Source organism: Rhipicephalus sanguineus, chromosome 6, assembly GCF_013339695.2.
Source record: "Rhipicephalus sanguineus isolate Rsan-2018 chromosome 6, BIME_Rsan_1.4, whole genome shotgun sequence".
Lineage (NCBI taxonomy): Eukaryota > Metazoa > Arthropoda > Arachnida > Ixodida > Ixodidae > Rhipicephalus > Rhipicephalus sanguineus.
The window spans coordinates 103731361-103759171 of record NC_051181.1 but is presented as its reverse complement, the minus strand read 5'-3'; the positions used below and the strand labels follow the sequence as shown (position 1 = coordinate 103759171).

Here is a 27811-nt window from a genome sequence, read left to right as displayed (position 1 = left end):
CTAGACCACCGTGGTGGGTCTGGAAGTAACGATGCAAACGCGAAAGCCTTAGATGCCTCATCAAACGCGAAAACGTGACCGTCGGCGTCAGCGGCGTCAACACGGTGTGACAGAAAAAATAATCATCACAAGATGACGTCACAGGTTTCTCAAATTTGTTACTTCATCATGACATCATCATGACAGCAAGCGGATAACACCATCACACGACATCGCCGTTTGGTCAAAGGTGGGACCACGGAGGCCGTGCAAAACCACGTGAGCTGCCGAAAGCTTCCAGTTCATCTGATCCCGGAGGCAGTGCAAAGCCATTTTGGATGTGGCAAGCTTTCGGGCGGTATCAATACAATCCACTGAGGCGAAAAAGATGGATCTCGCCCTCCAGTCGTCTTAGGCAAGTGCATATGGGACCGCGTGACTTTTTTCAGCAACACGCTGAAAAGAACTAAGATTTTGCCGGCTAACGCTACAGTACTTTTCAGCGGTTATCGTCAGCTATCGCTACTGATAACAAATGTAGCTGCATTGGTTCATGCGCTAGCTATTGCTCCACGTTACCTATCCATGCCCATCTGGAATGATATCTTACCGTACCGATCAGGCACCCAGCCGATATACAAAAGGCCCCTTTACCTTGGGAACCAGCGATTACCTTCGATACTTTCCACCACATCCTCACCCTCCCGACGCACCTCTTTTCTCTTATTTCCTCTTTCGCAACGCCGGTGGTGATCCAGCGCGCTTATTGGATGAGGCACGCAGAACCACCCCGGAAAGCGGCCCCGACGTCATAAAAATGTTGTGGAACATGTTCCATCTTTTTTTTTTTTAGCAGCGATGCTGTTCTTAGTCGAGGCTTTCATGTCCGAGAACGTGGTAGCGGTGATCACGTGCCGTCACAGTGTGTCGAGAGTGAGCCTCAGTAGGAAGGGGAGGGACTCGTGTACTGCGAGAGGCGAGGGCGAAGGATGTCGAGGGGTGAAACTTCGAGAAACGCGCCGAGATGGGGTGAGGGTGAGGCGCAGCGGAGTGTCAAATAGCGTGTCAGTGTCAGTGTTCAGGAGATCGCACTTTCAAAATGGCGAACATTTCTCATTCTCCCGATAAAGAAGCCGCCCGACGTGAGCGTCAGCGAGAGCTGACGCGAGAACGGGCACGTCGTCGCCGAGCCAACCGCGACGTTCGCGCAAGAGAGTCTAAGAGAGGCCGAAGCTAAGCGCCAACTAGCGGATGATGAAAGCAATTAGCGCGAAAAAACGTAAGACTAGACGAAGAAGGCTACAGCACAAGCCAGGGCTGGGCAAAGATACTTTGAAATTGTATCGCGATACGATACAAGATACTCATGCAAGAAGTATTGGAGATACAGATACAAGATACTGCCGCAATAATTGTATCCGATACGATACTTGGCAATTGTATCTTAAGATACTTCGATAAATTCTCTAATTTGTAATTATAGATACATATAATGTAGCAGCGAACGCCTATGCACGAAAATGTCTTCTTCAAAGTTTCCTAACTGCGACCTATTTTGTTTCACTTAATGAAATGTTTGTTAGTATCTAAAGGTTTTGCCCTTCTTCCTCAAAGTACATTAGTTTCCTTCCAAAACAGCTTATTGCGGTTTGTTTTCGCTTTTTCACAGGACAACTCTTTATACGCTTCGCTGGCAGCGGTTCTTGCTTGTCATTTTTGCAATTAATGGGAGTCGCTGCTCAGCTTGCCGACCAGCTAGCGGATTGCCATATAATCACAATAACTTTTATGAGAAGCCTTCGCGCGACGGCGCAAATACCGGTGTGGACTTTTACCTTGTCCGTAAAAGACAGTGCGCACAATACCGTATATCCGGACAGGTGTACAGTAGGAACAACGCTGGTGGCGACGTTTTTTTTTTTTTTTGGGGGGGGGGGCGCATGGTGTATACTAGGGGTTTGAAACTTTTCGCTAGGGGCCCTGCCCGCACACATGACCATCTTCGTCCCATTTGTCTTTATTTTCTAGATAAGTATGTTCATGAGCTACACAGACATGACAGGTCTCAAGCTTTCCTTTCGTGAGGAACATGTGGTCACGATGTCCTGAAACATAACCGTGGAACAAAAACTCTATATTTCAGAATCCGCGTCCAGAATTCACTCGTTGTGCACATCGGTATCGATGTTTCTCTAATCCTGACTCCTAATTCCCTTGAGAAAGGACCTATATATGAGGCACGGGAAAGGCTTCCTTTCGAATGGCAACGTCATTTTGTTCAAACTCTCTCCCACCATCTTCACTGTCCCGGCGCTTCGAATTAAATTTCGCGACTATGGCCCGCTGTTTAAAAGCTGAGTTTGACACCCCTGGTGCATACGTAGATGACGTAAAACGGCAATGAATTTTCATATTCTACTTATCTGCTGGCGTAAAGGCTTCTTTGTTGATATACTCATTAACGTGTAATCTTTTAGCAATTTTTCTTCAACGAGAAAACATGTGCAACACAGAGACGTCTCAGACGTATTGTATAGTTGCACAAAGCGTGGGAGGACACCGCCGTTATTCGCGCTATCGCCGCTTATAGCTCCCATTAGATGTCGATTAGTAATACGAAAAATATTTAAGAAGGCTTAAAACAGGAAAACTAACATAAGTAAAATATAGAGGTGGTTCTGTATCAAACATTCACACTGAATGAGTACAGAAACACAATACAGACAGCGCCCTTAATAGCTATGAGCATGAAGTATCGTCAACTTACCTATTAAGACAATAGAAAAGTCAGTGCCTATGGGAAATTACCTGAAACGGCTCGTTGGGACGCTCATGAGTAAAACGGAGCATTCAGTAAAACAACGTTTCTCGGATCCCCTTCCTAACATCTTTAAGATGGCTCCTAATGATTTCCATTATTATAATGCAAACTCAGTTTCGCTGTTTTCCTAAGCGATATAAGCAGAATGCTTTGTACTGTAACTCAAGGAACGCCTACATTATTATACATTTGTTTTCAAAATCGCCTTGACAACGTGTAAATGGGTAAACAGTAGTAGAAATATAAAGCAGACAGTTAGAAGAATAAAGCAGAGATCTTATTCCGGCAATGCGTTACAAAAGACATACTGCAGTGACCAGACCAGAAGAACAGAACAGAGACCTAGGTAATGTAGAGGATGCAAAATGACAGCAAAAAAGCATTTGTGCTAATAATCAAGATATGATTTCATAAATTCTTTGAATAAATGTAGCATGAAGTAAAAAATACAGTACGCCAAGATATTTTCTGTTTGATAAACGCTTGCTCTATGAGATCTAGCATTAGTACCAGTGGTGCTATAGTTGTTTGCGTATCTTATTTGCATATAAGTTAATTCACTGCATGCAAGTCAAGCTTTACATCCACGAGATCCTTCAAATCGCTGATATGTAAAGTCCACGAGACACAAAGCAACCCCATTCTTGCATGCATCACATTTCGTTACGGAGCAAGACGCAAGAGAATCTTCAATAACGACACTGTAGCAACATCAGAATTTGCGCGATAGACGCTGCACGCATGGAGTACGCGGCGTAGGCAGTGGCTAAAAGCAAGTGTCGCGGCACTGGCGCAACTAAAAAGCAAAAAAAAAAAATCGAGAGAAGGAAAGGTACGTGGGCCGGGCGTAGACGTCCGCGTGCTTGTCTTCCTCATCTTCTGCCCTCACTGGAGGACTCTGGCGGAAAAATAAAATTGCGTCACAGCCCTTAGACTTGTTCAGGTGGCTTAGTGGCACCAGTATCAGCTTGAGAAGTGGAACTTGGCCAGTGATTATTGTTTCGCACGGTTGTGTTGCGATAGAAGTATCTTGTATCTTAAGATACACGATACATTATCGAATGTATCGGAAATACAGATACAGATACTCATCTTTCGAGACGTATCGCGATACAGATACAAGATACTCATAGAGTATCTAAGATAGTATCTAAGATACATATATCTTCGATACTGCCCAGCACTGGCACAAGCGCTTGTGCTGTAGCCTTCTTCGTCTAGTCTTACGTTTCTTTCGCGCTAATTGCTTTCATCATGAATTACCAACTCGCCCAACAATCAATCCTTCTAGCGGATGACTTGAAGAACATAAAAGTACGATATGGCCTCATTCAGAACGGGCATATGTTTCACTGTTTCGACAGTGTTCGCGAAGTGGAGCTGGCTGGATTCTTTTTTTCAACCACCGCACGGCCTGCCAAATGGTGGTTGAACTTCCAAGTCTATCGCGTCTTTTAAATGCGAAGCATTTCTTAGCGAACTTCTGCGACTTTGACCGTATCTATCTATCTATCTATCTATCTATCTATCTATCTATCTATCTATCTATCTATCTATCTATCTATCTATCTATCTATCTATCTATCTATCTATCTATCTATCTATCTATCTATCTATCTATCTATCTATCTATCTATCTATCTATCTATCTATCTATCTATCTATCAGGGGCGTAGCCAGAAATTTTTTGCGGGGGGGGGGGTTCAACCATTCTTTATGTATGTTCGTGCGTGCGTTTGTATGTGTGCGTGCCTATATACGCAAGCAAAACTGAAAAATTTCGGGGGGGTTTGAACACCCCCAACCCCCCCCCCCCTTGGCTACGCCCCTGCTATCTATCTATCTATCTATCTATCTATCTATCTATCTATCTATCTATCTATCTATCTATCTATCTATCTATCTATCTATCTATCTATCTATCTATCTATCTATCTATCTATCTATCTATCTATCTAGCCGCCTACGACTTTGTGCTCTCCTGGTCGCTTGGTTGATCGAATGTACACCAAAATTGGTATGGCGTAACATGACTGTATGGCGAACATAAATGACAAGTCATAACATGAAAATCATGACACCCATGTCATGTACAACATGATTTACGTGCCACGTTCACGGTGCGCTGGCGGCCGTTTCGCTAGCTTTATATACACCAAAATTGGTATCTTGCGACGTGACTGTGTTACGAATATAAATGATACGAGTTAACGTGAAAATCAGGACACGCATGTCATGTACAGCATGACTTACGTGCCACGCTCATAGTGCGCTGGCGGCCGTTTCGCTAGCTTGATCTACCCCGAAATTGGTATTAGGTGACGTGACTGTGTGACGAACATAAATAATAGGAGTTAACATGAAAGTCATGACACGCATTTTCCTCAATGACATACAAGACGATTTATGCAGATCGTTGCTGGCTGCTTCGCATTACATCGATTCCCACAATGCGTGGGATCTGCCGGCTTTTTTCTTAGTTACCTGATTGTCAAAAAAATGCCTCCCTGCTGCGCGTTTCATTCCGGCTGTAGATCCCAATGAGCACTAGCATTAAATTTCAATTTGCCGAGCAAAACGGAATGTCGAGCGCCGGAAGCTAGTTGCCACACGACATCGTAAGGAAGGACTTTGCCTGTTCAATACGCGAGGTTCTTTCCGAGAAAATCATTGTTCCTGTCACTGTATTTCTGGATAAAGCCGCACTGAGAATTTTCTTTTTTTTTCGGTAACCATGGAGATTTCTCGTTCAATTACAGAGTTCACTATCTTGGCTGAGCACACGGCTTGTTTTTTTTACGAGAAAATACTTAGGTGAACTTTTCTGTGCGATGTCCCTGCTGCGGTATAGCGTTTCATTTGCGTTCGCATTAATACATGACCTTGAGAAATAGCTGAAATAGATTTCCGTGGCCTCACGTTTGCAATAAAGAGTGTCTTGTTTTTGTTTGTGTTTTTTTTTTCTCCTTAAAGTATATATTTTTACGAGGTCAAGGAAGCGCAATACTTCGTGGTCCTCGTGTATTTGTGAAGTTTGAATGTGGTAACGTCCGTACACACTGAAAGGGCTGCCATAATTCAGCTCTAGTCTGCTGACATATGGAAAGCTTATGTAACGAAAAAACAACGCCGAACAAAGTTCTTACTTTGTTCTCACATTAGCCGCTGCCAGCAGAAGGAAAACCACCGGCAAATAAGTGTTTCGTGCTAATTACAGCCATAGCGGCATGTAGCCATAGCTGCAGAGTAAATTTATGAAATGAAATTGTGTTCGTTTATTTTTCAACAATTTCCCCACCGCAAGAAGCACTTTCGAGGTTAACGTAACCTTCTCTTCTTTTTCGAATCGCCTACCCTATAGACCAAGTTCAACCCCGCCTATATACTGAACATTCGTAGTTGAGTCCCGCAATATCCGTCAATCCGTCAATACCATATTAGCATTCATATCAATACCATATCATCCATATCATCCATTTCATCCGTCATTACTATATCAGCAATACCATATCATCCGTCATATCGGTCAATACCAGAAATAGTGATATGCGGCATGTTCCATGGTTTCGTAATAAATATAGCCTACAATCATTACAGTATATTCTGCCACACATTTTAAATAAATATCAAGGTGTAAAGTGTTGCTCACCGAAGGAACTTCGAATACATTTTGTGAACATGTGATGATTAAGTGTTTTCGTCTTCGTTTTTAGTGTTCTTTAATCAGAGGCACTAATGCATGATTTATTGTAACCCTTGCATATATCTCTCTCTTCTTATGTATCGAACATGTTTTCATTATTCTTTATGTTATTTATATCTTTTGTGCATTTGTGTAAATATTTATTTACTTTGAGTTTCTAACAATGTTACTATTTTTTTTCATGCAACCGTCACGTATGCCTTGTAACGGACCATCGGCCCAGGCAAGCTGTTTTTAAACAGCCGTTAGCCAGTGCTATCACCCAGAATGTTTGTATATCTGGAAATAAAGCTGTATTGTATTGTATTGTATTGTATTGTATTGTATTGTATTGTATTGTATTGTATTGTATTGTATTGTAATGTATAAACCAAAGTAATAATAATAATAATATCTGGGGTTTAACGTCCCAAAACTACGATATGATTATGAGAGACTCCGTAGTGGAGGGCTCCGGAAATTTGGACCACCTGGGTTTCTTTAACCTGCACCTAAATGTAAGTACACGGGCCTCAAACATTTTCGCCTCCATTGAAAATGCAGCCGCCGCGGCCTGCATCCGATCCCGCGACCTCCGGGTCAGCAGTTGAGCGCCATAACCACTAGACACCGTTCTAAACGAAAGCGGATGACAACACAAAAGCATCACGAATTAAGTTTTTTTTTTTTGTCAAATAAAACAACTATCCGTTCTCCTATGTGCTTTCTTAAAAATGAATTTGTCAATTGCAAGTGAAGGAAGACCGTTAACGACCCCTTACAGTTATGCCGCGGTAACTGCCGCCGCGACACGTTCAAGCAAAATCCCGTAACTGACATGCATTATACGTGGGCTATAAAACACCACTTACACCCGTCGCATATGCTACCTGAATTTTGATGAAGTTTACATGTTACGTGCTATATGTTTATCGTAAATTATAGCGCCTTAGTCCAAGAATAGTTTTCACGAGGCGCACAGCGAGGCCAGCGTTTGTGGACTAGAATTTCTCGTGGTTTCAACACGCCAAAACTCAAGCACGCGCATTGCGTCACATGTTCGCTATTCAACAAGCCCAGAATTTTTTTCGCGCAGTGGCATTGGCACAATCACTCTTGGTGCTCTCAGTAAGGATACTCACGGTCAATAAACTAAAAGCCACGAAAATTAAGCAAATAGCCACGTACTTTGTGAGTTTCTGAGTTTCCGCGTCGGAAAAGGCCTGAGCTGTTCGGGAGGGCAAGTCGCTGCTTGGTGTCCGTTTTTTAGAGCGCTTCCACTCACTCAAATGAAAGCGCATTGAAAAGAAAAATAAAACGTTCAAACGTTCGTCGGCGAATTCTTTTGAGCACTTAATGGTGTCAGTAGACGAAGAGTTCTAAAGATATTTCGAACCGTCTGAGCAATAAACACGCGCATTGAATTTTCCGAGGTGGTTCGCGGCCAAGCATTTCCTGGGTGCCGTGCGCATCGCGCCAAGCCGCGTGAGATATACATTGGTGGAGGAAAATGTGCGCGGCGAAGATCGCTACTTTTCAAAATTAAAGGGCTTTAGCTATTCGTTCACTCACCTTCCGATTCGGTCATCCGCCCATCTGCATATCCTGCCACTAATTCATCCTGAATGCATCCATGAATTCATCCATCCACCCATTCACTCATTTACCGCCCCACACACCCACCCGTCTATTCATCCATCCATTCATTCATCCATGCACCCACCCACTCTCTTACGGGCCAAGCCACTGACTAATTATTAGGGTGAAAACCTTGAATGCCTCATTAAACACGAAACGTGGCTGTCGGCGTAAACACAAGTGATGCAAATATCATTGTGTGATGACAATACCGTGACGTCACAGATGGCTCAAATTAGTGACGTCATCATGACGCTCTGGTGACGTTACAGAACAATACGTCACATAATAGAGAGTTTGAGAATGGTGGCCCCAAGAAGCTTGGGGACCCCAAGAACTATGCCAGCCGCCAGGGCGCATGCGCAGAACCCAAGCCACTCTTGGGCTCTTGCGTTCGCGTTGTCCCAAGGCCCAAAAATCGCAAACTAGCGTGGGTCCCCACGGCGTCTTGGGTCGCCAGCGAGACGACGCAGACGCAGCGCGGGCCACGACGCAGTATAGCTTGCGTCTCGCATGATTGTAATAGCGCCATGCATGGCGCCCGGTGCGTTTGACCCAATGCAGCTTGCGTTTGACCCAATTCTCAAACTCTGCTCCTCTTGCGAACGCAAGAGCAGCCTACCCAATGCAGCTTGAAGACCCAGTGTGTTGGGTCCCCTATTCTCAAACTCCCTAATGACGTTATCACATGACGTCTCTTGGTCATAGGTGGGCCGATCCAGGAGGCACGTGAGGTGCAAAAAGCTTGCAATGACTCCGATCCCTGAAGCAGTGCAATACCACGCCAGGTACAGAAAGATTTCGGGGGCGGAGAAATCAGCACGATCGACTGAGAAGAAAAAGAAGATGGCTTTCACCTTCGAGTCATCTTATGCAAATGCATAAGGGACCCTGTGAGCGTTTCATTCATCCCATTTAACGCACCTTTCGTAGACGGTTTCGGACACCCCTTGGTCCCGGCTGGAACCCCAGCCGTGGCCACTGGCTGCTCCGTCTGCACGCCGCATCTCGTCCGAGGACCAGGAAAAGCGTCCTGCGTCGGCGCTACTTCCAGCTGAGCTTGCGCGGTCGGGCCTTGCCAGGATGTAGCTCCGCCGCCATCCTTCCTCTGGGGCGTCCCACGAGAAGTCGAAGAAGTCGGCGCCAAGGCCTTCAGCCATCGCTCCGCCAGCTCCGGACAGCAGCTCTTGCTCTGCCGGGGCCAGAACCACGGGTACCAGGGGCTGCTGGGAACCGCTCTCGCTAGCCTGGGAGAAGGGCACACGACTTAGGATATGTGTCCTTATAAAGGGCCCCTAAACAACCTCTGAAAATACAAAAAAAAAACGTGCACGGATATGTTGGATGAACAGGAGAAAAGTGCTTCAGACAGACTTGAGATAAAAATTGTAATTGCGCAAAGAGGACGGGGACAAAGTGAAGACACGAACTGACGGACACGGGCGCCAGTTCATGTCCCCACTTCGTCCCCGTCCTCTTTGCGCCATTCCAATTTTTATCTCAAGTAATGAACCAACTAGCTCAGCAACAAGTCATTTTGCATCACACAGGCTGGCCGAGGTTTCGATAGGAGGACCTATATTTGTCAAATGCGCCTTGTCATTCTTGGCGTCAGGGGCGTAGCCAGAAATTTTTTTCGGGGGGGGGGGGTTCAACCATACATTATGTATGTTCGTGCGTGCGTTTGTATGTGTGCGTGTATATATGCGCAAGCAAAATTGAAAAATTTCGGGGGGGGTTTGAACCCCCCCAACCCCCCCCTTGGCTACGCCCCTGCTTGGCGTGTTAGTTTCGCAGCATGTGCCAAGGATAACAAGGGGCGCTTAACCTGTTCCGTTATCGTCAGCAGACGTGGAAATTCAGTCTAGGTGGGAGCCGACGGATGGAATTTGGGAAGAACGAGCGCATCATTCCCGCCTGGCGTCTCCAGTCTTCTCTGCCGTATTCTTGACGTCAGCATTCTGTTCGCGTGACGTCACGTGGAAATAAGCTCTCCATCGGTCCATACACGAGGGACATCAGTTGTCAATTGTCTCCTACCGTGCTTTCCCAGGCAGTCGCACGCCCGTTCTGCTTTGTCTAGCATGACTATCGCGTGTGATCAATTGACTTCACTTCGTTTTGTGCGTTTTCGACTAGGCAAGTTGAGATAACAGCGTGGAGCTGAAAAGTGTGAAATCCTGATAGGCTCAACGCTTAGTGCTGACATTGTCAACGTGCTTTATGAAGATATAGGTGACGAGGAGTAGATAGCGCATGTAGGAAGAGTAACGAAGACGAGAAAGAAACAACTCTCTCGTCTTTAAACTCGGAGTGGGAATCGGAGGAAGTATGACAAACAGGGAGAGAAGGACGCGTTGAAATATAAAAGTTGGGAAGGAAGGTGAAGAACCGAAGACAGAAAATGAACGTACATTCTGCCTGTCCATTATGCAAGCGATACTGGGGAAATAGAAAACGCAATATTAAGTTTCATGCGTCCATATGAAGCTCCTGATGATCGTGGTGGTATTTATTTATGAGTATACTGCTGCGGACATCCCACCGTGAACTATCGACCCGGTCGTTCGCGAGTTCGGCTCCCACGAGCTCTAAGTTGTCCAAGCACTTTCTCTTACTCCTTCTACGTTGCCATTCAGAACAACGTGTATCTCCGCGCATGCTTCCTGTGGATGTTTTTCTAACTAGTTTTCTTCTTACGGGTTTGATATTCTTGCCCACTGATAATGCATGCAGCTACAACGTAGCACTACCATAAACTTGGGAGTGGGGATGCGATGAGCAGGGGTCGTGATGAAATCAGAACAAAATAAAAAATTGACGTCAGCCAGAGTGGCGGTCCACGTCCACGTGTCACGGGGTTATTACATGGATGTGTGCCAGCCTGTCACTCTCTTGAATCACTTACTTCATTATATACTGAGTCGACCAATATCGTTGATAATAATGCCTGGGCTTAATTTTCGTGCCAAAACCACGATATGATTATGAGGTACGCAGAAGTGGAGGCAGTGTTGCCAACCGTACTCTCTTAGTCAGGTCCCGCCTAAAGTGCTAGATATAGCCTGGAAACCGGACATTTCTAGATATAGCCTGGAAACCGGACATTTTTCGTCTAGTATTTGGATATAGCCAGCACTTAGCCAGGACCTGATTAAGAGTGTAGGGTAATTACACTATTGTAGAGTACTTTGAGAACTTTTCGGCCAGCGTGGGGTAGTAGGGCGGTAATACAATTTTCGTCTCAGGCGTAGGGCAGTTTCTGCTTTTTGCTCGACATCGATCAGTGAACAATTTTAGACGACCTACGCGACACCTGCGAGAGCAACGTCCCTAAAGACATCTGAAAACTAAATATTTCTTCGAATAAAATTTTAACTGTTTTAAGTCACGTGTCACTAGCATGGGGAAGAGACGAAATATAATATGCCACACATGCCTGTGCTCGCATTCTTTTCCAATGAACAGCGTCTCCTCTCCTCCGTCCCTCTCCATTAGTTCTGGGGAGGGGCTTTTAAATTTCGGGATGGCGGTCGGTTGCACTTATTAAGGCGAAAGCCTTAGAGGCCTCATAGACGAAAACTGAGCGCCGGCGTTACACGAGCGATGCAAAAAGTAATCTCATGTCATGACGTCACATATCGCCATTATTTATACGTCATCATGGCGTCACTGTGACGCCACATGATGACCTCGTCGCGTGACATAGGCGCTTGCTCACAGGTGGCCGATCCCGGAGGCACGTGACGTGCACAAAACGTTCAATGCCTCCGATCCCGGAGGCTGTACAAAACCAAGGTAGGTGTAGAAAACTTTCGGGGGCGAGGGGGGTGGAAGGCTGAAAGAATTGACTGAAAGAAAAAGATGGCTTTCGCCTTCTAGTCGTCTTAGGGGAATGCATAAGGGATCCTGTGAGTTATTTTCGATGACAGTGGATGGATGTATGCTGTGAGCGTCAATTTTATAAGGAGGAGGTGACCTGCGCGTTAACAAGCTCAAGATTTCATTATTATTATTATTATTATTATTATTATTATTATTATTATTATTATTATTATTATTATTATTATTATTATTATTATTATTATTATTATTATTATTATTCATACAATATATCCCGCGGTTTCGAATAGAACAAACGGCATAGTGGATGTGTTTCGTGAAGCGTTTCATTTTTCCGTAATGTTACGAAGAACATACCTGCGACACGATATGCAGGGGCTGGTACCAACCGTACATCGCCGAGGCATCGGATGCGACCACAGCTTGCACTTCGTCCATCGACACAGGTCGGAACAGGTCATCCTAAAGATAAACGAACAAAGGAGAACGATCGATCAAAGAGCCTGGCAAGCAGGTAAGCAGTTTCCGTAATTTTTCCCGTCGTTATCTAATTTAAGCAAAACAGCACGGCACATTAGACACACAAAGCACATCACTACGCATCTAGAAAAAAAAGTTCAACAATTGGTGCAACTTCCTTTGTGGCCGTGGAGAGTAATAGCACGAAAATTACACATTGTATCTCAGATAAAAGCTGGACCTACAGTTCCGAAATTAATGTGGTTATTTTGTTCATATTGTATGTGTATGAAGTAAGCGCCAATATGAAACCATTTTAGCTATCCTCACTGCACATAACGAAATACCGTATGTACTCGTGTAATCGCCGCACCCATAAAATAGCCGGAATCGGAACTATGTTAAGTAATCCCCCCCCCCCCCCCCCCCCAAATATATTTTTTTAAATTACCCGTGTATTAGCCGCCCCTTAATTTTTGAGAAGGTTAGCAGTAGTATACGTCGTGCAGTGCGAAAATTCCGAAGCTTTTCTTTTTTTTTTTTCGGGTGCAATACAAGGCAGCCGTGCCGAGTTTTCGGCACATCCAGGTAGCAAAAGCACAACCTCCGAGATTTAGCGTCTGGCTACGAGCCGTTGCCCTCCATAAAGCAACAACAATTGAACGGCTATAGAGGGCATCCCTCGTGGGTGTGTGACCGGATTTACGAATCGTGAGATGGGGTTTCCTTGAAGACGGTGGAAAACAATCCTGCAAGACGGCGGAGAGAACCTTCAAGGGAATCTCGCACAGATTCGACGGAACTTTTCAGTATTTATACTCTAGGACCCTCATCTGTATACACGTATTATGTAACTAACGCTCATGTCACCAATAAACTCAATAAACTCAAACTCAGCTCAACGGAGTACAACCTCATCTGGCACAGAGGCGAGTTTGAGGATGCCACGAGTAACAAAGAGGACGAGGGCGAAGATTAACATTCTTGCAACTGAGTGAAAGTGACAAAAGCCCCTTTTTCGCGTCTCCCAGTACAACCGAGTACTGCAGTTCAATAAAGGCAAGTAGCGTTGAAAATATGTACGCAAAAAAAAAAAAAGTTGTATTTTTCTCCGTGTAATGGCCGCATCCGCGATTTTAACCCCAAATCTCGGGGGGCGGAGGGGGGGACCCTGCGCCCATTACACGAGATGCAAGCAAACAACGACGCGATAGCTGGCAAGTGTGATAAGTGAAAATTTCAAAGTGGGTGGCGTAATCTTACGCGAAAGAAACGCGATTTTTAAGGAGAGGAGCTGCGCCGACGGAGCGCTTTACCACGTGTCGACTTTCGAGTCCATAAAAAAAAAAGACTCGATTATACAACGCGTGCACACTGGCCTCAAAAACATCTTAATATTTTAGACTGATTCATCAAAGCTTCGAAACCGCATCGGGAGTAATGCACGGTCATACTGGTAGCTGCAAGATAGCAGTAATGCACTCTTAAGAGCGTGTTACTGCTGCGTGCACCCGGCGCCAGCACCCTCCCTACTATAGGTGGAGCCCGTATTCCGGGGCTCCATATAGTGCTGTTAGTGGAGGAGGCCAATAGGGCTCTAACCCAATCACCTCTCTGAAACCATGCAATGGTTCATCATCATTATCAACAGCAGCAACAGCAGCAGCCTGACTACGCCCACTGCAGGGCAAAGGCCTCTCCCATATTTCGCCAATCAACTCGGTCCTGAGCTTCCTGCGGCCCCTCAGACTTCTTAATCTCATCTGCCCACCTAACTTCCTGCCTAGCCCTCGCGCGATTGACTTCTCTTGGAATCCAGTCTGCTACTCCTAATGACCAGTGGTTGTCCTGCCTACGAGCTACGTGCCCTGCCGATGCCCATTTCTTCTTCTTGATTTCGACTAATACACCCTTAACACCCATTTGGTTCCTGACCAACTCTGCCCCCTTCTTGTCTCTTAATGGTTATTTCATGATTAATGAATTTTTTCGCCACTACCACCCAAGCCCTTCCATTTCACCCGGCGGAATCCGCTATGTGCCGGCGTGCGCTGTTTCTCTGAGATCGGACTGACGCTGTGCCCCATTTTTGTGGTGAAGTATAAGGTGCACACTGCAGTTATGCTGCAACCGGCCTCTGTTCGGGCAATATTCTCTGCAACGTACGCAATGCACGCGAAATCGACGCGCAATGTACCGAGAAGATCCTCTGAGGCACGCTGTGAGTTGATCGAGGAGTACTTGACGACGATCCGAGGGCGCTAGGGCTGGAAGCGCTGCTGGCCGGACTCGTGAGAGAGGTTGACATAGGCCTGGACGCACGGCTGCTACTGAAGAAAAAAAGAATAGTGAAAAAATCACCTGACATTAAAAAAAAAAGATATTTAAAACATATTGAAAAGAAACAAATTACTGAGGCGCGTAAACTTGGGCCGAACAATTGTGACGGCCGCTCAAAGAGGATCAGTGATGCAGGAAACAAAAAGATCGCGTGGCAAGCGTCATGTTAACTCACAGTACTTAGTTCAACGCTTGTCCTATGTCCATTATGACCTAAAGTGAAATAACACAACGAAGCGCTTTGGTGGTGGTTTTTTTTTTTCGTTCAGTCGTGTTATTTCAACTTAGTACTAAAGACGAACCTCTAGCCCTCATGACATGGTCGCGTTATAACGGCAGCACTGAAGAGGCGGTGACGGGATAAAAATGAGGACGCAGGACGAGCGCGGGATGTCGTTATACTACTAACGTGAATATATCATAGCGACCACTGTAACAATTTAAACTTTTTTTTTCTTTTTGACAGCGTTTATAAGCTTGAGGTTGAGCCTCTCCGTTCGCAGAAACTCTGGCGGGTATGCGCCGCAGGAATTGGGTAAGCCCCACTACCGAGTACAACAGGTGCAAGGAAAAGCGAAGCCTGTAGTAAAACGAGGAGTGCTGAGGCAAGTAGCCGGGAGGAGGAGGAGGGAGGTGAGCATTAAGCGAAAACTCCGCTCGGCTTAGTGGAGAGACGCAATAAATAAAATGAAATAAAAATTTTCTGGCATGGCGGGATTCGAACCCGCATACCCACGGTCGGTAGTGGAGCGTCGTAGCCACTCGGCTATCCAGGCACGGTACCAGAACAAGCATTTATGGGAACCACATGATTGCGTTGCTATGGGCGAGATAAGGAGGAAAAAGAGAGAAAGAAATAGAGGAAAAGAAAGCATGGCATCGCCATGTATAGTGCAGTATAGCAAAGGGCTGGGGAAGGGAAGTGGTGGTGAGGAGCAGGGAAAGGTCAGGGGGATGGTAAAGCATAGCATAGGCGTGCATACTACATGCGAAACAAACGAGCTCTAAGAAACGGGGACAAAAGAGGAGGCACACAGGACGGGCGCTCATGTTTTGTCCCCGTTTCTTAGCGCTGGTTTGCTTCGCATCAAGTATTAACCAACTTGCCCCAACGGCGTGTAATGTAGACTACAGTATAGCAAGGGTGCGAGAAACGGAAGTGAGGGTGAGGAGGAGGGGAAGGCGGAGGGGAAGCCACCAGCTCCGCTGTTTCCATAGTCTTCGCATCACCAGTGCGCATGCGCAACTGCCCCAATTTTTTTTTAATGCGCAACGTGGGCAGATCTGCCCAGCCTGTGTCGCATTCATGCATTTCTCTCTCGTTCTTTATTCGAGATCACTTCAAATTTGATTGATTGATTGATTGATTGATTGATTGATTGATTGATTGATTGATTGATTGATTGATTGATTGATTGATTGATTGATTGATTGATTGATTGATTGATTGATCTTTGCTCTACCAGAACTGACATTCACGCTTGTGCTAGAAGCTCAAAGATGGCTTGAACATGCCCACTCGTCTGGTTGCAGTCGGACTGATTCATGTGAATATCATTGATAATGAACGTAGCGTTAGCATAGTGGACGCGCATGCACGGCATAAACGAGGTGCAGACGCCGTCGCGAGCTGAGACTCACGACCCTCAGCTGACTGCGTCTCACTAGCGCTGTACGCCCTGCATTGACTTTTAAATGCGAAGCATTTCTTAGCGAACCTCAGGCACTTTGGCTGTTTCTATCTATCTATCTATCTATCTATCTATCTATCTATCTATCTATCTATCTATCTATCTATCTATCTATCTATCTATCTATCTATCTATCTATCTATCTATCTATCTATCTATCTATCTATCTATCTATCTATCTATCTATCTATCTATCTATCTATCTATCTATCTATCTATCTATCTATCTATCTATCTATCTATCTATCTACGTCCGGGCGCTCTCCAGGTTGTCTCCATAACTTGTAATATGCCAAAATTGGCATAGCAGGGGATCAGTATATGACGAACACGATCCACTGGTCATGACATGAATAACGCAAAATACCTGTCGCGTGCGTCATCAAACCCTTTCTCTCAGTCACGTGTGGCACGTACCCGCATACCAGAGTTCATGTTTTGTGGGTATGTGCCACAGGCGATACAGAGTCTCAACCAACACCGTAACCGCGAAAACACACACATTGACACGCAAGGAAAATGATCATAATAATAATTGTTGGGGTTTTATGTCCCAAAACCACGATATCATTATGAGAGACGCCGTAGAGAAAGGCTCAGGAAATTTTGACCTTCAGGTATTTTTAACGTGTACTGAGATCACACAGTGCACGGGCATCTAGCATTTTGCCTCCATCGAAATTCGACCGCCGCGGCCGGGATCAAACCCGCGACCTTCGGGTCAGCAGCCGAGCGCCGTAACCGCTACACCACCACGGCGAACGCAAGGAAAGGGAGGAACCTGAAGACAGAACAGCCCTGGAAGACGCTCAACTACCATCCACTCGTCCACGTGGTCCGAATCGTTGACCACGCGGATTACGCAAAAACCGGGATCAAAACTTCCTAAATAAGTCTGCCGAGAGTACCAGGCCTCTCATCATTACCTGTGACTTCTACATTGATTTATCAAGACCCAACAACGCCTGCTCCTTATACTGCGTCAAGGACGGCTTGGATGTGGACAGGGAATCAAAGGACCTCGCTGCCACGTCCAGGACAGGAGGCATCATAGATCATTTCATCGTAAGAGGCATCAAGGATTTCCACCAGCTGTGCTATACCTCGCACTTCACTGCACTCTCACCCCTCGTAGCCGCGATCATGAACGGATCCTAATAACAAATCCGGTCCAGCTTCTGGGGCTCACTAATCACGGTGATGATGACCTTGTTCAAGAGCTGTCATGAACCCCTTCCACACATGCACACGGGTTTGTGCGTGCGTGCGTTCTCCGTCATAACGGACAATTATAAGCCTAACCGTAACAACTGCACTGTGACTGTAGCGTATGTGCAGTGCGCCTGCGCCTGCCACTCGGCAGTGTACATATCTAGGGAAGCTTTCCTGAACGAAGCTTAGTTGCGAGCAACGCCTGTCTTGCGCATCGGTGTTCCTTCTTTGTCTTGTTCGGATTCGCGGTATCCAGTATTGAATAATATAAGCACTACATATAAGCTTACCGCGTATGGTGTTGGTAACACCCATGTTTCTGTTCGTATCGTTACGCAACTGTAAACAACTGGTTATATAATACATATGCAACTCTTCAACATATGAGTGTGCGTATACCACTTCCACATTTCTGTATAGCGTCATTCCGTAACGTTTTGCTCAATGTGAAAAATTACGCCACAGTCATCACCCCGTGCATGCTTCGCATAACATCGATTCCCAAGGTACGTGGGATCTGCCGAATTTTTCTTTCGGCATGACGACCTGCTGTGCTACACTCAGGATTGAAAAGACATTCGGTGGTTACACTATGGGTCACACTAACTGGTTTGTCAATAGTCAACAATGCAATTGGCCAAACGAAGCTTGGCACTTTGCGAATGCACTCTGTCACCTATGACCACATCTAGCGCGCTTTTGGCCACGTCGTGAACCAGCAGTTCTCCGCGAACCGTGATTTCTAGACTGAGCAATGCATAAGCAAGGCAACGTGCACGGTGCCTGATATGAATGCAAGATTTCGATTTCTGGAAGTGACTGAACATTTTTGTCATATGAGCTTCTTTGACTATGGGCCAAGGTAACCGTGTCCTAATAGCTGTGAATGGCGAAGCGTCGCGTTTCAACACGTGATTGTTTTTCACATTTAGATGAGCCTGCACGACAGCAGAGTCCGCTTACGTGTAGAGGATTATATCTTCGCCAAGAATGACGGAGGCTATAGACACTGTAAAAATTAATACGGAGGGGGGAGGAGGGGGTAAATCGTTCTACGGTATTGCAAGGGGTTTACACGCAAGCTCTAAGAGTTATAGAGCAGCGTTAGTTAGACTCAATGAATGACGTTGCCGTAGAGCTCGTTGCAACCACTTATTTCCGAATATACACATACGTATCCGTCGACTGTCCTTCGCTGGACCCGAGCAAGACGGACATTTCTGCGACCACGGACTTCTTTCCCGGCATTCCCGCGCGCCGCGACTGCTCGTACGCTTCCTCCAAATCCTCCGGGCTGATGGACTTGCTTCGTTGCATGCCACCGGGAGACGGCTGGAAACAATGAGTCAGACGAGTTGAAACGGGAGCTAAACAAGACGCCTCACGTGCATATGTAAATGAGCGTTGCTTTTCCACCAAGGAGTTTATTATCAAAGCGACCAGCTGATGCGTCTCGAGCGGCCGCAATGCCCGAACAATGAGCCTGTTCTATTTAACATAAGATGTATTGTAAAGCAACGAAGAGCAAGTGAAAGCACGCCCGTGAGAGTGAAACTATCGCAATCTGCATAAAGTTACGGCACACTACCATAGATTCGATCGTCTTTAGCGGAATTTTTAGCTCCGGACCAACTCTTCCAACACGTTTAAAATACAGCAGTGGTTGAGTATCAGTGCAGATGGATGTCACTTAAGTTGAAAGCTGAAGTTAAACAGGCGGCTCTCCCTCACAGCACATTACTGTAAGCCCACTTGCATGTACCTTGACAGGTATACGCGGTAATAGTAGTAAAAACTCACGGAGTCCCTTATTCATTCGCCTAGGACGACTCAAAGGCGAAAGCAAACTTCTTTTTCCTCTCAGTCGATTTATTCGTGCTCCCCGCCCCCCTCTGAAAGCTCTCTGGACCTAACGTGGTTTGCCACTGCCTCCAGTGTCGAAGCCATTGCTATCTTTCTGCAGCCGGTTTTGCACTGCCTGCGTGATCGGCCCACATTTGACCAAGCGACGGTGTCACCTGACGACGTCATCATGTGACGTCACGTTATGTGTCGTCATGATAATGCCATAGTGACGTCATCACCTGAGGATGAATTTTAGAGCGCAGCTCTTAGGCGCGCCCGTTCCAGCGTTGAGCGGCGTCGCCGTTGGCGTCGGCGGCGTAATCAATAGAGCGAACGAGGAGAGCGAACGCGAAGTCTGTCGCTATCACGAGCCACTGGCCTCTATCCTCACTTTCTTCCTCCGTCACGCGTGCTGGCCCCTCGGTCGGAGCTCATGCGTATGCAGGGCTGGCACGTGCGCTGCGGGTGGCTTCGCTAGTCTTAACGGGGCTGTCGGCGTTTCGCTTAGTTCGCGATGCCTGCAATGCACAGAGTGGTACGCGTAGCACCCGAGCGCTGGCAGTTCCTGTGTCAATGTATAACGAATGTTACATTGGTACAACTGCGGATAGCAAAAACTTCACATTCGGCGTTGCCCCAACACGAAGCTGCTCTCAGAATTCGCATTAGGCAGTATCGTAATCGTCGGGAAACTTTTTGCATCACTCGATCGTAGTGATGCCGCCGATGGTCCATTTTCGCGTTTGATGAGGCATCTAGGGCGTTCGCCTTAAGAAAGTTTTGCCCTTCTTAAAATGGTTAGAAAAGCCGCCGGAGTACCGCAATGCGTGGCCTCCACAATTAATCCCTGCGCGAGCCAGCCGGCGGGCACATACGAAGACAACGCATCGCCGACGTAATGTCGCCGAAAGCTTGTGATCTATGCGCGTGTTTCGGCGCTGAAATAGGCTCCCACAGCTTTTACAGCTACCACTGCTGTCACGCTGCGAGTTTAGGAGTTCCGGACAGGTTAAGCGGCGCGTGCATCTCTAGCAGCTTAGCTATACATGGTATGTGTAAAGACGGCAGACGGCGAATATAAATTTCAGGGCTTCTCTTTCACATGCCAGAAAGCGCGACTTAAAGAGGACCGAGGAATTAATTATACCTGGGCTTAACCTTCTCCACCATATAAGCTCGACCGCTGTCACACAAGTACAGTAGGATACCGCAGCTCCCCATTCTTATTATCAGTAATGAACTGCAGTTGGCAATCAAAGCTCGTGTTCTCCTGCTCACAGCCTGGTAGCTGTTTAACGCAGCGTGCTTTCGTAATACCTGGATTACTGGACTCGATAGATGACTAACTTTAAGTATATAAGAAGTTCCCGAAGAAGTTTGTCCTGGACACTATAGCACTTTACTGTAAGGTTTACTAAAACTTTACTAAAAGTATTCCTACCGGTGCTGTATTCCCGTGCGCAAGCTCTTTCGGAAAGTTCCTACAACGACGGTTACTAATACCTCAGTGAACTTTGTAGTGAACCACTACTACAGCGCTTGGTTCCTAACTGACGCAATTCTTCCAAAGAATGTTGCCTGATTAGACACATTTCTATCGTTGCTCCCTCAACTGAGCCAAGGTTAAGTTTCCCGTGCTCCTTTTAACGCATCCCACGGAAGCGCTTTCAAGCGGGATCTGTGCTTGGGTGGCGAATGGCATAACACGATAACGCGAAACAGTTCATATTTGGGATGACCATAGGTTTTCACCGCATCCACGAAGCCCAAGTGTAGATCCTTTTGTCTTTCTGTAATTCCTGCTCGTATGAAAAACCAGCAGTGGCCATACCTGTTGTCTTCATATCATAACTCTTCAAACATTTACCCGCTCTACCACTCAGTTGCCTTTCTTTTCCCAGCTTCCCTCTCCGTCTTTTTTTAAATATATTTCCCTATGCCAGCTCATTTTCCTCACTCTCGCACACACAGTGTTACAAAGTGTAAGCTATATGTGTGTACGCGTACGTCATCTAAGAAACGTAGGTATTTGTATATAAGCGTACATAATGTAGGAACGTAGTTGCTGCTTACGATGGATGCGATGCGGGCTCGCTGGTAACACATCTTCAGTAGGTTTCCTTGCGGCGCCCATAAAAGACGGGACAAATGTAGGCGCACGGGGACACACGGGGCGCGAACTTCCAACAATCATTTATTTTCGGAAACCGGGGTAAGCTAATGCGCTCGACCCGCGAGTCACAGCCACGTGCTCATGATGAACAAGGAGAAAAGGTACTGTGATATCTCAAGGCACGCGCAGATATTCTAATTCCTTCTCCGACAGTGCTAACGACGGCTTGCCGATACGCATATTTCCGAAGGCAGCAATCTGTTCAGATTCTATTATAAGTCGTGTTAGTCCACATTTGCTACTACCTGGTATTTTAGTGGACGTAGAGGACCTGTGTGTCCATGTGTGCCCACATTTGTCCTCTCTTTTATGCGCGCTACAAGAAAACATACTGAAGTAGTTGCTGCCTTGGCAAATGCAAGTCTTCTTGTCAAAAAGTTGGCTCGAGCAGCATTCGTTCCACCAGCATCGATCACTTCACCGCGAAAGCACATTAGAGGGGGAAAAAACGTCGACACGAGCTCTTGCCTCAGCGGTGGCCGGTGCCTCCTCGGTTTCGCCGCAGCACGATGATATCGAGGTGATCAGCTCGCATATGATCGATTGATGTTCGGTGTCCTGCTCTGGCGCGGAGGTGGGAGTGACTACGAAGCTCACAGTGTTCTGCGCGTTCGCGATGCTCGAAGCTGATGACGACTTCTGCGGCAGCCCAGACTGTGGCGAGGTGGGCGACTCCGGCGACGGCGGCTCGCTCTCACCTGGCACCGAGAGGTTCCTCGTCTCCGCGGATTCTCTGCGCATGGTAACCGATGGTTAAAATGGTAGACGAAGCTCTCTGCAGGGACCTTCTGTTCATCACTGAAACAATGTTCGGCCGGGCTAAGATTTACCTGCAGTAATATGGGCAGGCGTGTTAATACCACAGAAAGCTGACAGATGCTGAAGCCGAGGAAAGCATAGGGACGTTATTTGCGGTATTTATTTGAACGGTGATAAATATGAGATAAAGAGAAATCAGTGTGGACAAAGAAACAACCTGCCGCCTGTGTGGACCGGAGACCCACAATCTTCGCATCACGTGTGCGATGCGGTACCTGTTTCAGCCGTCCATTTTCTTGGTTATTTCCGTATGTGCAAGCTTATGTTCAAAGTCCACCACCTTTGGCTACGAGTGGCGCTGGCTTACACTAAATGGCATGGACTTGCACTTGTCTCCTAGTATCAATATGCTGGGACAAGTGGGAGAAAACGACGCGTAATGTTGCACTTACCGTTGATCTATAGATCAAACTGATAGATATCAAAACCCGAGATTAGTCAGAATATGTAACATTTGGTCAATACAGTTAATACACGTAACCGGCTCACCCCCATTGTAGGTGTGCGCGCACGATAGGCGAAGGCGTGTCACTGGTGGGTAAGGAACCGGTGCTACCGGGCTGCAAAGTGTCCTCGGTGTACTCGTAACCGGGCGGCGGGCTGCACAAGAAAATTTATGGCAATATTTTTAGTAGGTGCGTATTGCAAGACAAAGGCGTCTGAAGATATCGCGTTAGCAGCTAACACTGGCAGGTCTCAAACACAAACAGCAAACATAATATATTTGGGAGCACGAACAACTCGTTCATTCCAGGTCACACGTAAGAGAGGTAATCAAGGCAATCAAGCTGTACCTGGATTGTATGTAAGCAAAGAAATATCGTATACAAGTTACGCAGTGCGCGCTACAAAAGACATCTTTAAGAAAATAGTTAAGATGTCTTCGTCTCGCTGAAAACAATAACACTGAGCGCAGATTTGAGCGTTGCTGTTAGGACAGTTATTAACCTTACTGTTTATTTGAATTTAAATAGTCAGTACTTCATTTTACAGCTGCGATAATCAATAACACGTTACCGTCGTTGCGATAGCGACCGGCCGCCAACATCGTATATTATTTTTTTTACTTCGGTGCAAACAGCGCTAAAGCGAAGACCCTAACGCTTGTACGTGCTAAGGGTTTATGGTAAAACAATACAGGCCTTCTTGATTTAACAGGACACATCAACCAATTATGCACTAGCATTCTCCTACATTACACTTAATATCTAACACTTAACGTATGCTCTCATTACCTGCCGTGGTCGTTTAGCGTCTATGGCGCTGCATTCCCAAGCACGAGAGCGCCGGTCACGGCTGTCTCAATTCCATAAGAACGAAAGCACCATCCAATTTGTCTTTTCTACTTGGATGAAAAAAGCCCGAATGCAAAGACCATAACGCATGCATGGGCTAGGTCAGGTGCACCAGGCCTCACAGTCATATCGTGGCAGGTAAAGCAATAGAATTTAGTTAATTTATTTTTAAAGCTTGAACATGATCTCACCTCACTTGACACTGTAAGTAATGAAGAAAATTGCCTAATTGTGCCTCAGCAATTTCATATGTGGGAGATTCTTCTCGTCTGGCCGAGGCTGGAGGCTCAACAAGGCCTTTAGGACCAGGCGGAGCATGTAGCCAGGATCACTGCTGTCCTAAAATATGCACCAAACCGCCCACTCCCTTCTGCCCTACTCCTTGCTCTCTTCCCTGCTCTTATCACTTATTAGTCAACAAAGATTTTCTATTCATCCATCCAAATTTAAAAAAAAAATCGCGCGGTGTTTTTTTTTTTTTTTTTTTTTTCTGGGAACAGTCAGGGACGCTAGCACTCCTTAAGAAATCTGATAGGTTACTTCAGTGGAGTTAGCACGTATAGTGCACCATACGCCAAAACAGCGCACGATGACGAACATTCATTTTCTTCGTCCCCCCGCCCCTGACTCACCAGGAGCGACTCCTAGACAAAAAGCTTCCACCCGTGGACCACACGTGACGCGGCAAACGGCGCGTCGACCAGATGAACTGCCTGGTGGGGGCGACGGACGGCCAGTATGGTTCTGCGGCCGCCGCAGCGGTATCGGCTGTCGGCCACAGCCACGGCGTGCTGCGTGCCGGCAACACACCGCCACCACCGAACGGTGGAGCCCTGGAAAACGGCCGTGGCCACAGTGGCGGCGCGGGTGACCGGTACATCATGAATTCCATCCGTCGTTGCTCACGACGGACTGCGGCCGCCTGTTTGCAGCATTCGCCGCAGCACTCCCGGCACCGACACGTGTCGTCTTCCGAACCGGCGCCAGGCCACGACCCATAGCTGGTCGCGGAAAACACGGGCGGAGGTGGAAAAGTAGGAGGAGGTGGGCTGTACCTTGGCAGGCTGCGAGGGATATTGCCAGCCAGAAACAATAAAGAGAACTCAATTTATATACAACTTGTGTGCAAGTTGGAATATTGGAAAAGCTGCATGTTTGTTGGTTGTTACCATAGGCGTGCGCACAAGGGGGCAGGAGGGGGGCAGCCGCCCCTCCTAGTAACCTAAGAGTGTGGGGGCGCAAAATCTGCCAAAATCTGCCTTAGTAGGAGTGGGGGCTGCGATGAACCTTGCCTCCCCCCCCCCTGATGGGGAACGCTGCGCACATCTATAGTTGTTACTTGGCCTTTCTAGCAAAATTTTAGCTACCAGATGAACGTGCTGCTCCTCGGGCGATCTCACAAGGCACGGCCTCGCTTACTTGCTACGGACGACCATGCCAACGGAGCGCCTCGATTAGACCTATACGTGGCGAAACACGTTCTGACCGGTTATCATTCTATTGCATTAGTTCTACCGCTCCCTAAGGGTATCAGGGGTTCTATCAGTTTATTGCACGAAATAAGCATTTGAGGCTTTGATTTGACGATTGATTGATTGATTGATTGATTGATTGATTGATTGATTGATTGATTGATTGATTGATTGATTGATTGATTGATTGATTGATTGATTGATGTGAGTGAGTGAGTGAGTGAGTGAGTGAGTGAGTGAGTGAGTGAGTGAGTGAGTGAGTGAGTGAGTGAGTGAGTGAGTGAGTGAGTGAGTGAGTGAGTGAGTGAGTGAGTGAGTGAGTGAACTTTCTAGCAAGCACATTTTGCGGATAACAATGTTTCAGAAGGCAAGACTGCAGGGCACTGCCGCCAGCCTTTCTCGAAAGCTCGAAAGAACTGTCCGCATGGAAACCAGAGCCGAAAGTGTCAGGTCGTCTAATGCTCTACAGAAGTGGCTACTTCCGCTGCCTCATGCTCGCCTATGAGGTCGCTTTAGACGCGTTCTCTAATTATCAGCAAACACGAGCATGAAACGTAAGATCTTTATTTCATAATTTCTCGCACTTTACAGGTGACTGATGTAGCGTTGGACACCCTTGTGCAACACCAAATCAATAAAATCAGTTATCACCGCTGGATGGACAGCTACTGGAACCATTATAACGTTTTCGAAACGGATCCCTAAGTCAAATTTATCGTTTTACGACGCACATCACACGTTAGACAGATCACGATCGGTCACATAACAGCGACCCCCGCAATAAGACAGTCGTGCACGTGAAGAATTCATCAATTTCACATCGTATCTAGTACCAACATAATGCGGACAACCACATGATTATACAGAGGTGTCGATACCTTGGTTTGAAGAGTCCCGGCTGCCACTGACGCCAGTCACGCGGGCGTGGAGGTGCCGCAACGGGTGCGGGCATGCGTCGCTGCGTGTTCGTATACCAGCTTGAAATGGGGGCTGCGCCTGCTGCAAACGAAACGCGACCGCTGCTATAGCGCTGGAACACGGGAATTGGTGCGTAGCCTGGCGGGGGTAGAGGAGCGGAGACGTCCGCACAACCACGCGGCTTTGGGTATTCCGGAGGTCGTCCGTAGACTGGGCTCTGAACTGGAGCTGGGGCAAATGAAGAAGGAGGCCCTTGGAAGGCGGCAGGCCGAGAAGAGGCTGAAGCCTGCGGTGCACCCTGTGAGTAAGCCGGAGCCTGTGGATAAACTGGTGCCGCGGGGTTAGCCGAAACTTGTGGGTAACCCGGAGCTTGCAGATAGCCCACATAGTACGCTGGATCCTGGGTACACGGGGCATTCCAATAAGGATGTATGTAAAACGGCCCTACACTAGGGTCCCTCGCGTTGTGCGCGCTGCCCCTTCTGTCTCTGCTGTGGCGCCTTCGAGAAGCTCGATCTTTGCTGCGCCTGCGGCGCCGTCTGTAATGGGAGCTTCGACTCCTTCCTCTGTGCCGGGAGTCGGCGTAGAGGTCGTCCGAGCCGCCGCTCTCAGTCGTCGAAAAGCTTTCGTCGCCGTCGCGACTCTGTCTTCGAAGCGACAGACGGCGTCCGTTGCTGTCTCGCCTGTGGCGAGACGCGGCCGCGCTGGACCGTTGTCTTGTGCTCTGAGCGACGTGACCGGTTCTGTGCAAGTCGGTATGGGAGGCTTGAGGCCCTAATCTGTTAGTCGTCGGGCTCATAACAGACGCGAGCGAAGGCGGCGACTGAGTTGTGTCGGGCGAAAAGTCGTCCGAGAACGGTCCCTGAAACTGCGCGGGCTGATGCGCCGGGCGTTGATCGGGAGCCAGGCTGCGGGGTGACAGGGCAGGGCTCGGATTGAATGAGTTGTTACGAGACGTATGTTCTCTTAGATTCGCGTCGGCTGCCGGAATTCGACCAGAACTGGCGGGAACCGGCTTGGCGGATGGACGCGGTCCCCTCGTCACCGCAGTGCTGGTCGCCACTGGTGCTGGACTCGTGTGGGAGCTCGCTTTTCCTGATGCCTCGTTATTTTTGGCGGGAGTTCTATTGGCAGCCTGTGGCTGCTGCCTACCAACCGGTGACATCGGCGACGTAACTGAAGAACCTCCTGTCTTCTTTTGCTTTGGCGTGCGGCTAGTAGAAGCGAGCCTTTGGGAATTCCTAGCAGACCGCGCCGTTCGACCGGACTTGCCACTGCCCAACAGCCGTCTCTTTTCCTCTGTGTCTATGCGGGAAAGAGTGACGTTGGTTTCTTGTATAATGTCGTCGATGTCCACGGGAATTACAGAGTCACCCCTCGGGCTGTCTACTGTGTCGAAGTCCTCAGAAAAGGAGGCCTTCTCGGGTGGCTCGGTCTCGTTCGGCGTCCCTAGCAGGTCGTCGACGTCGCTCCTGAAGAACTGTTCGGTGAGCGGACAATCATCGGCGTCATCGTTAGTGTCTTCGGTCTTATCGGCTTCAATGTCTTCAGTACCAGCCTTGGACGTCTCCTTCTTTGACGGCGAGTCGTTCTTTCTGGGCGGCTCGTCAGTAGACGGTTTCAT

General features: G+C 47.3%; 1 protein-coding gene across 1 annotated transcript; it reads right to left on the bottom strand.

Annotated features, from left to right (window-relative positions):
• LOC119397446 (serine/arginine repetitive matrix protein 1-like) lies at positions 1 to 27811 on the bottom strand. The gene is made up of 9 exons (XM_037664871.1): positions 26148 to 27811; positions 24430 to 24861; positions 22992 to 23102; positions 22152 to 22416; positions 18840 to 18997; positions 14620 to 14752; positions 12321 to 12425; positions 9045 to 9367; positions 1 to 19 (listed from the first exon to the last, which is right to left on the bottom strand). The coding sequence occupies exons 1-9, from the start codon at positions 27809 to 27811 to the stop codon at positions 1 to 3; spliced, it is 3210 nt and encodes a 1069-aa protein (XP_037520799.1).

Coding starts and splice junctions, on each gene's coding strand:
- LOC119397446 (XM_037664871.1), bottom strand. CDS start 27,811: ATGAAACCGTCTACTGACGAGCCGCCCAGAAAGAACGACTCGCCGTCA. Junction 18,998..22,151: donor AGGCACCGGCCACCGCTGAG/GCAAGAGCTCGT, acceptor CATTGTTTCCAG/CCGTCTCCCGGTGGCATGCA. Junction 12,426..14,619: donor TGCCTCAGAGGATCTTCTCG/GTACATTGCGCG, acceptor GTTTATCTTTAG/GATGACCTGTTCCGACCTGT.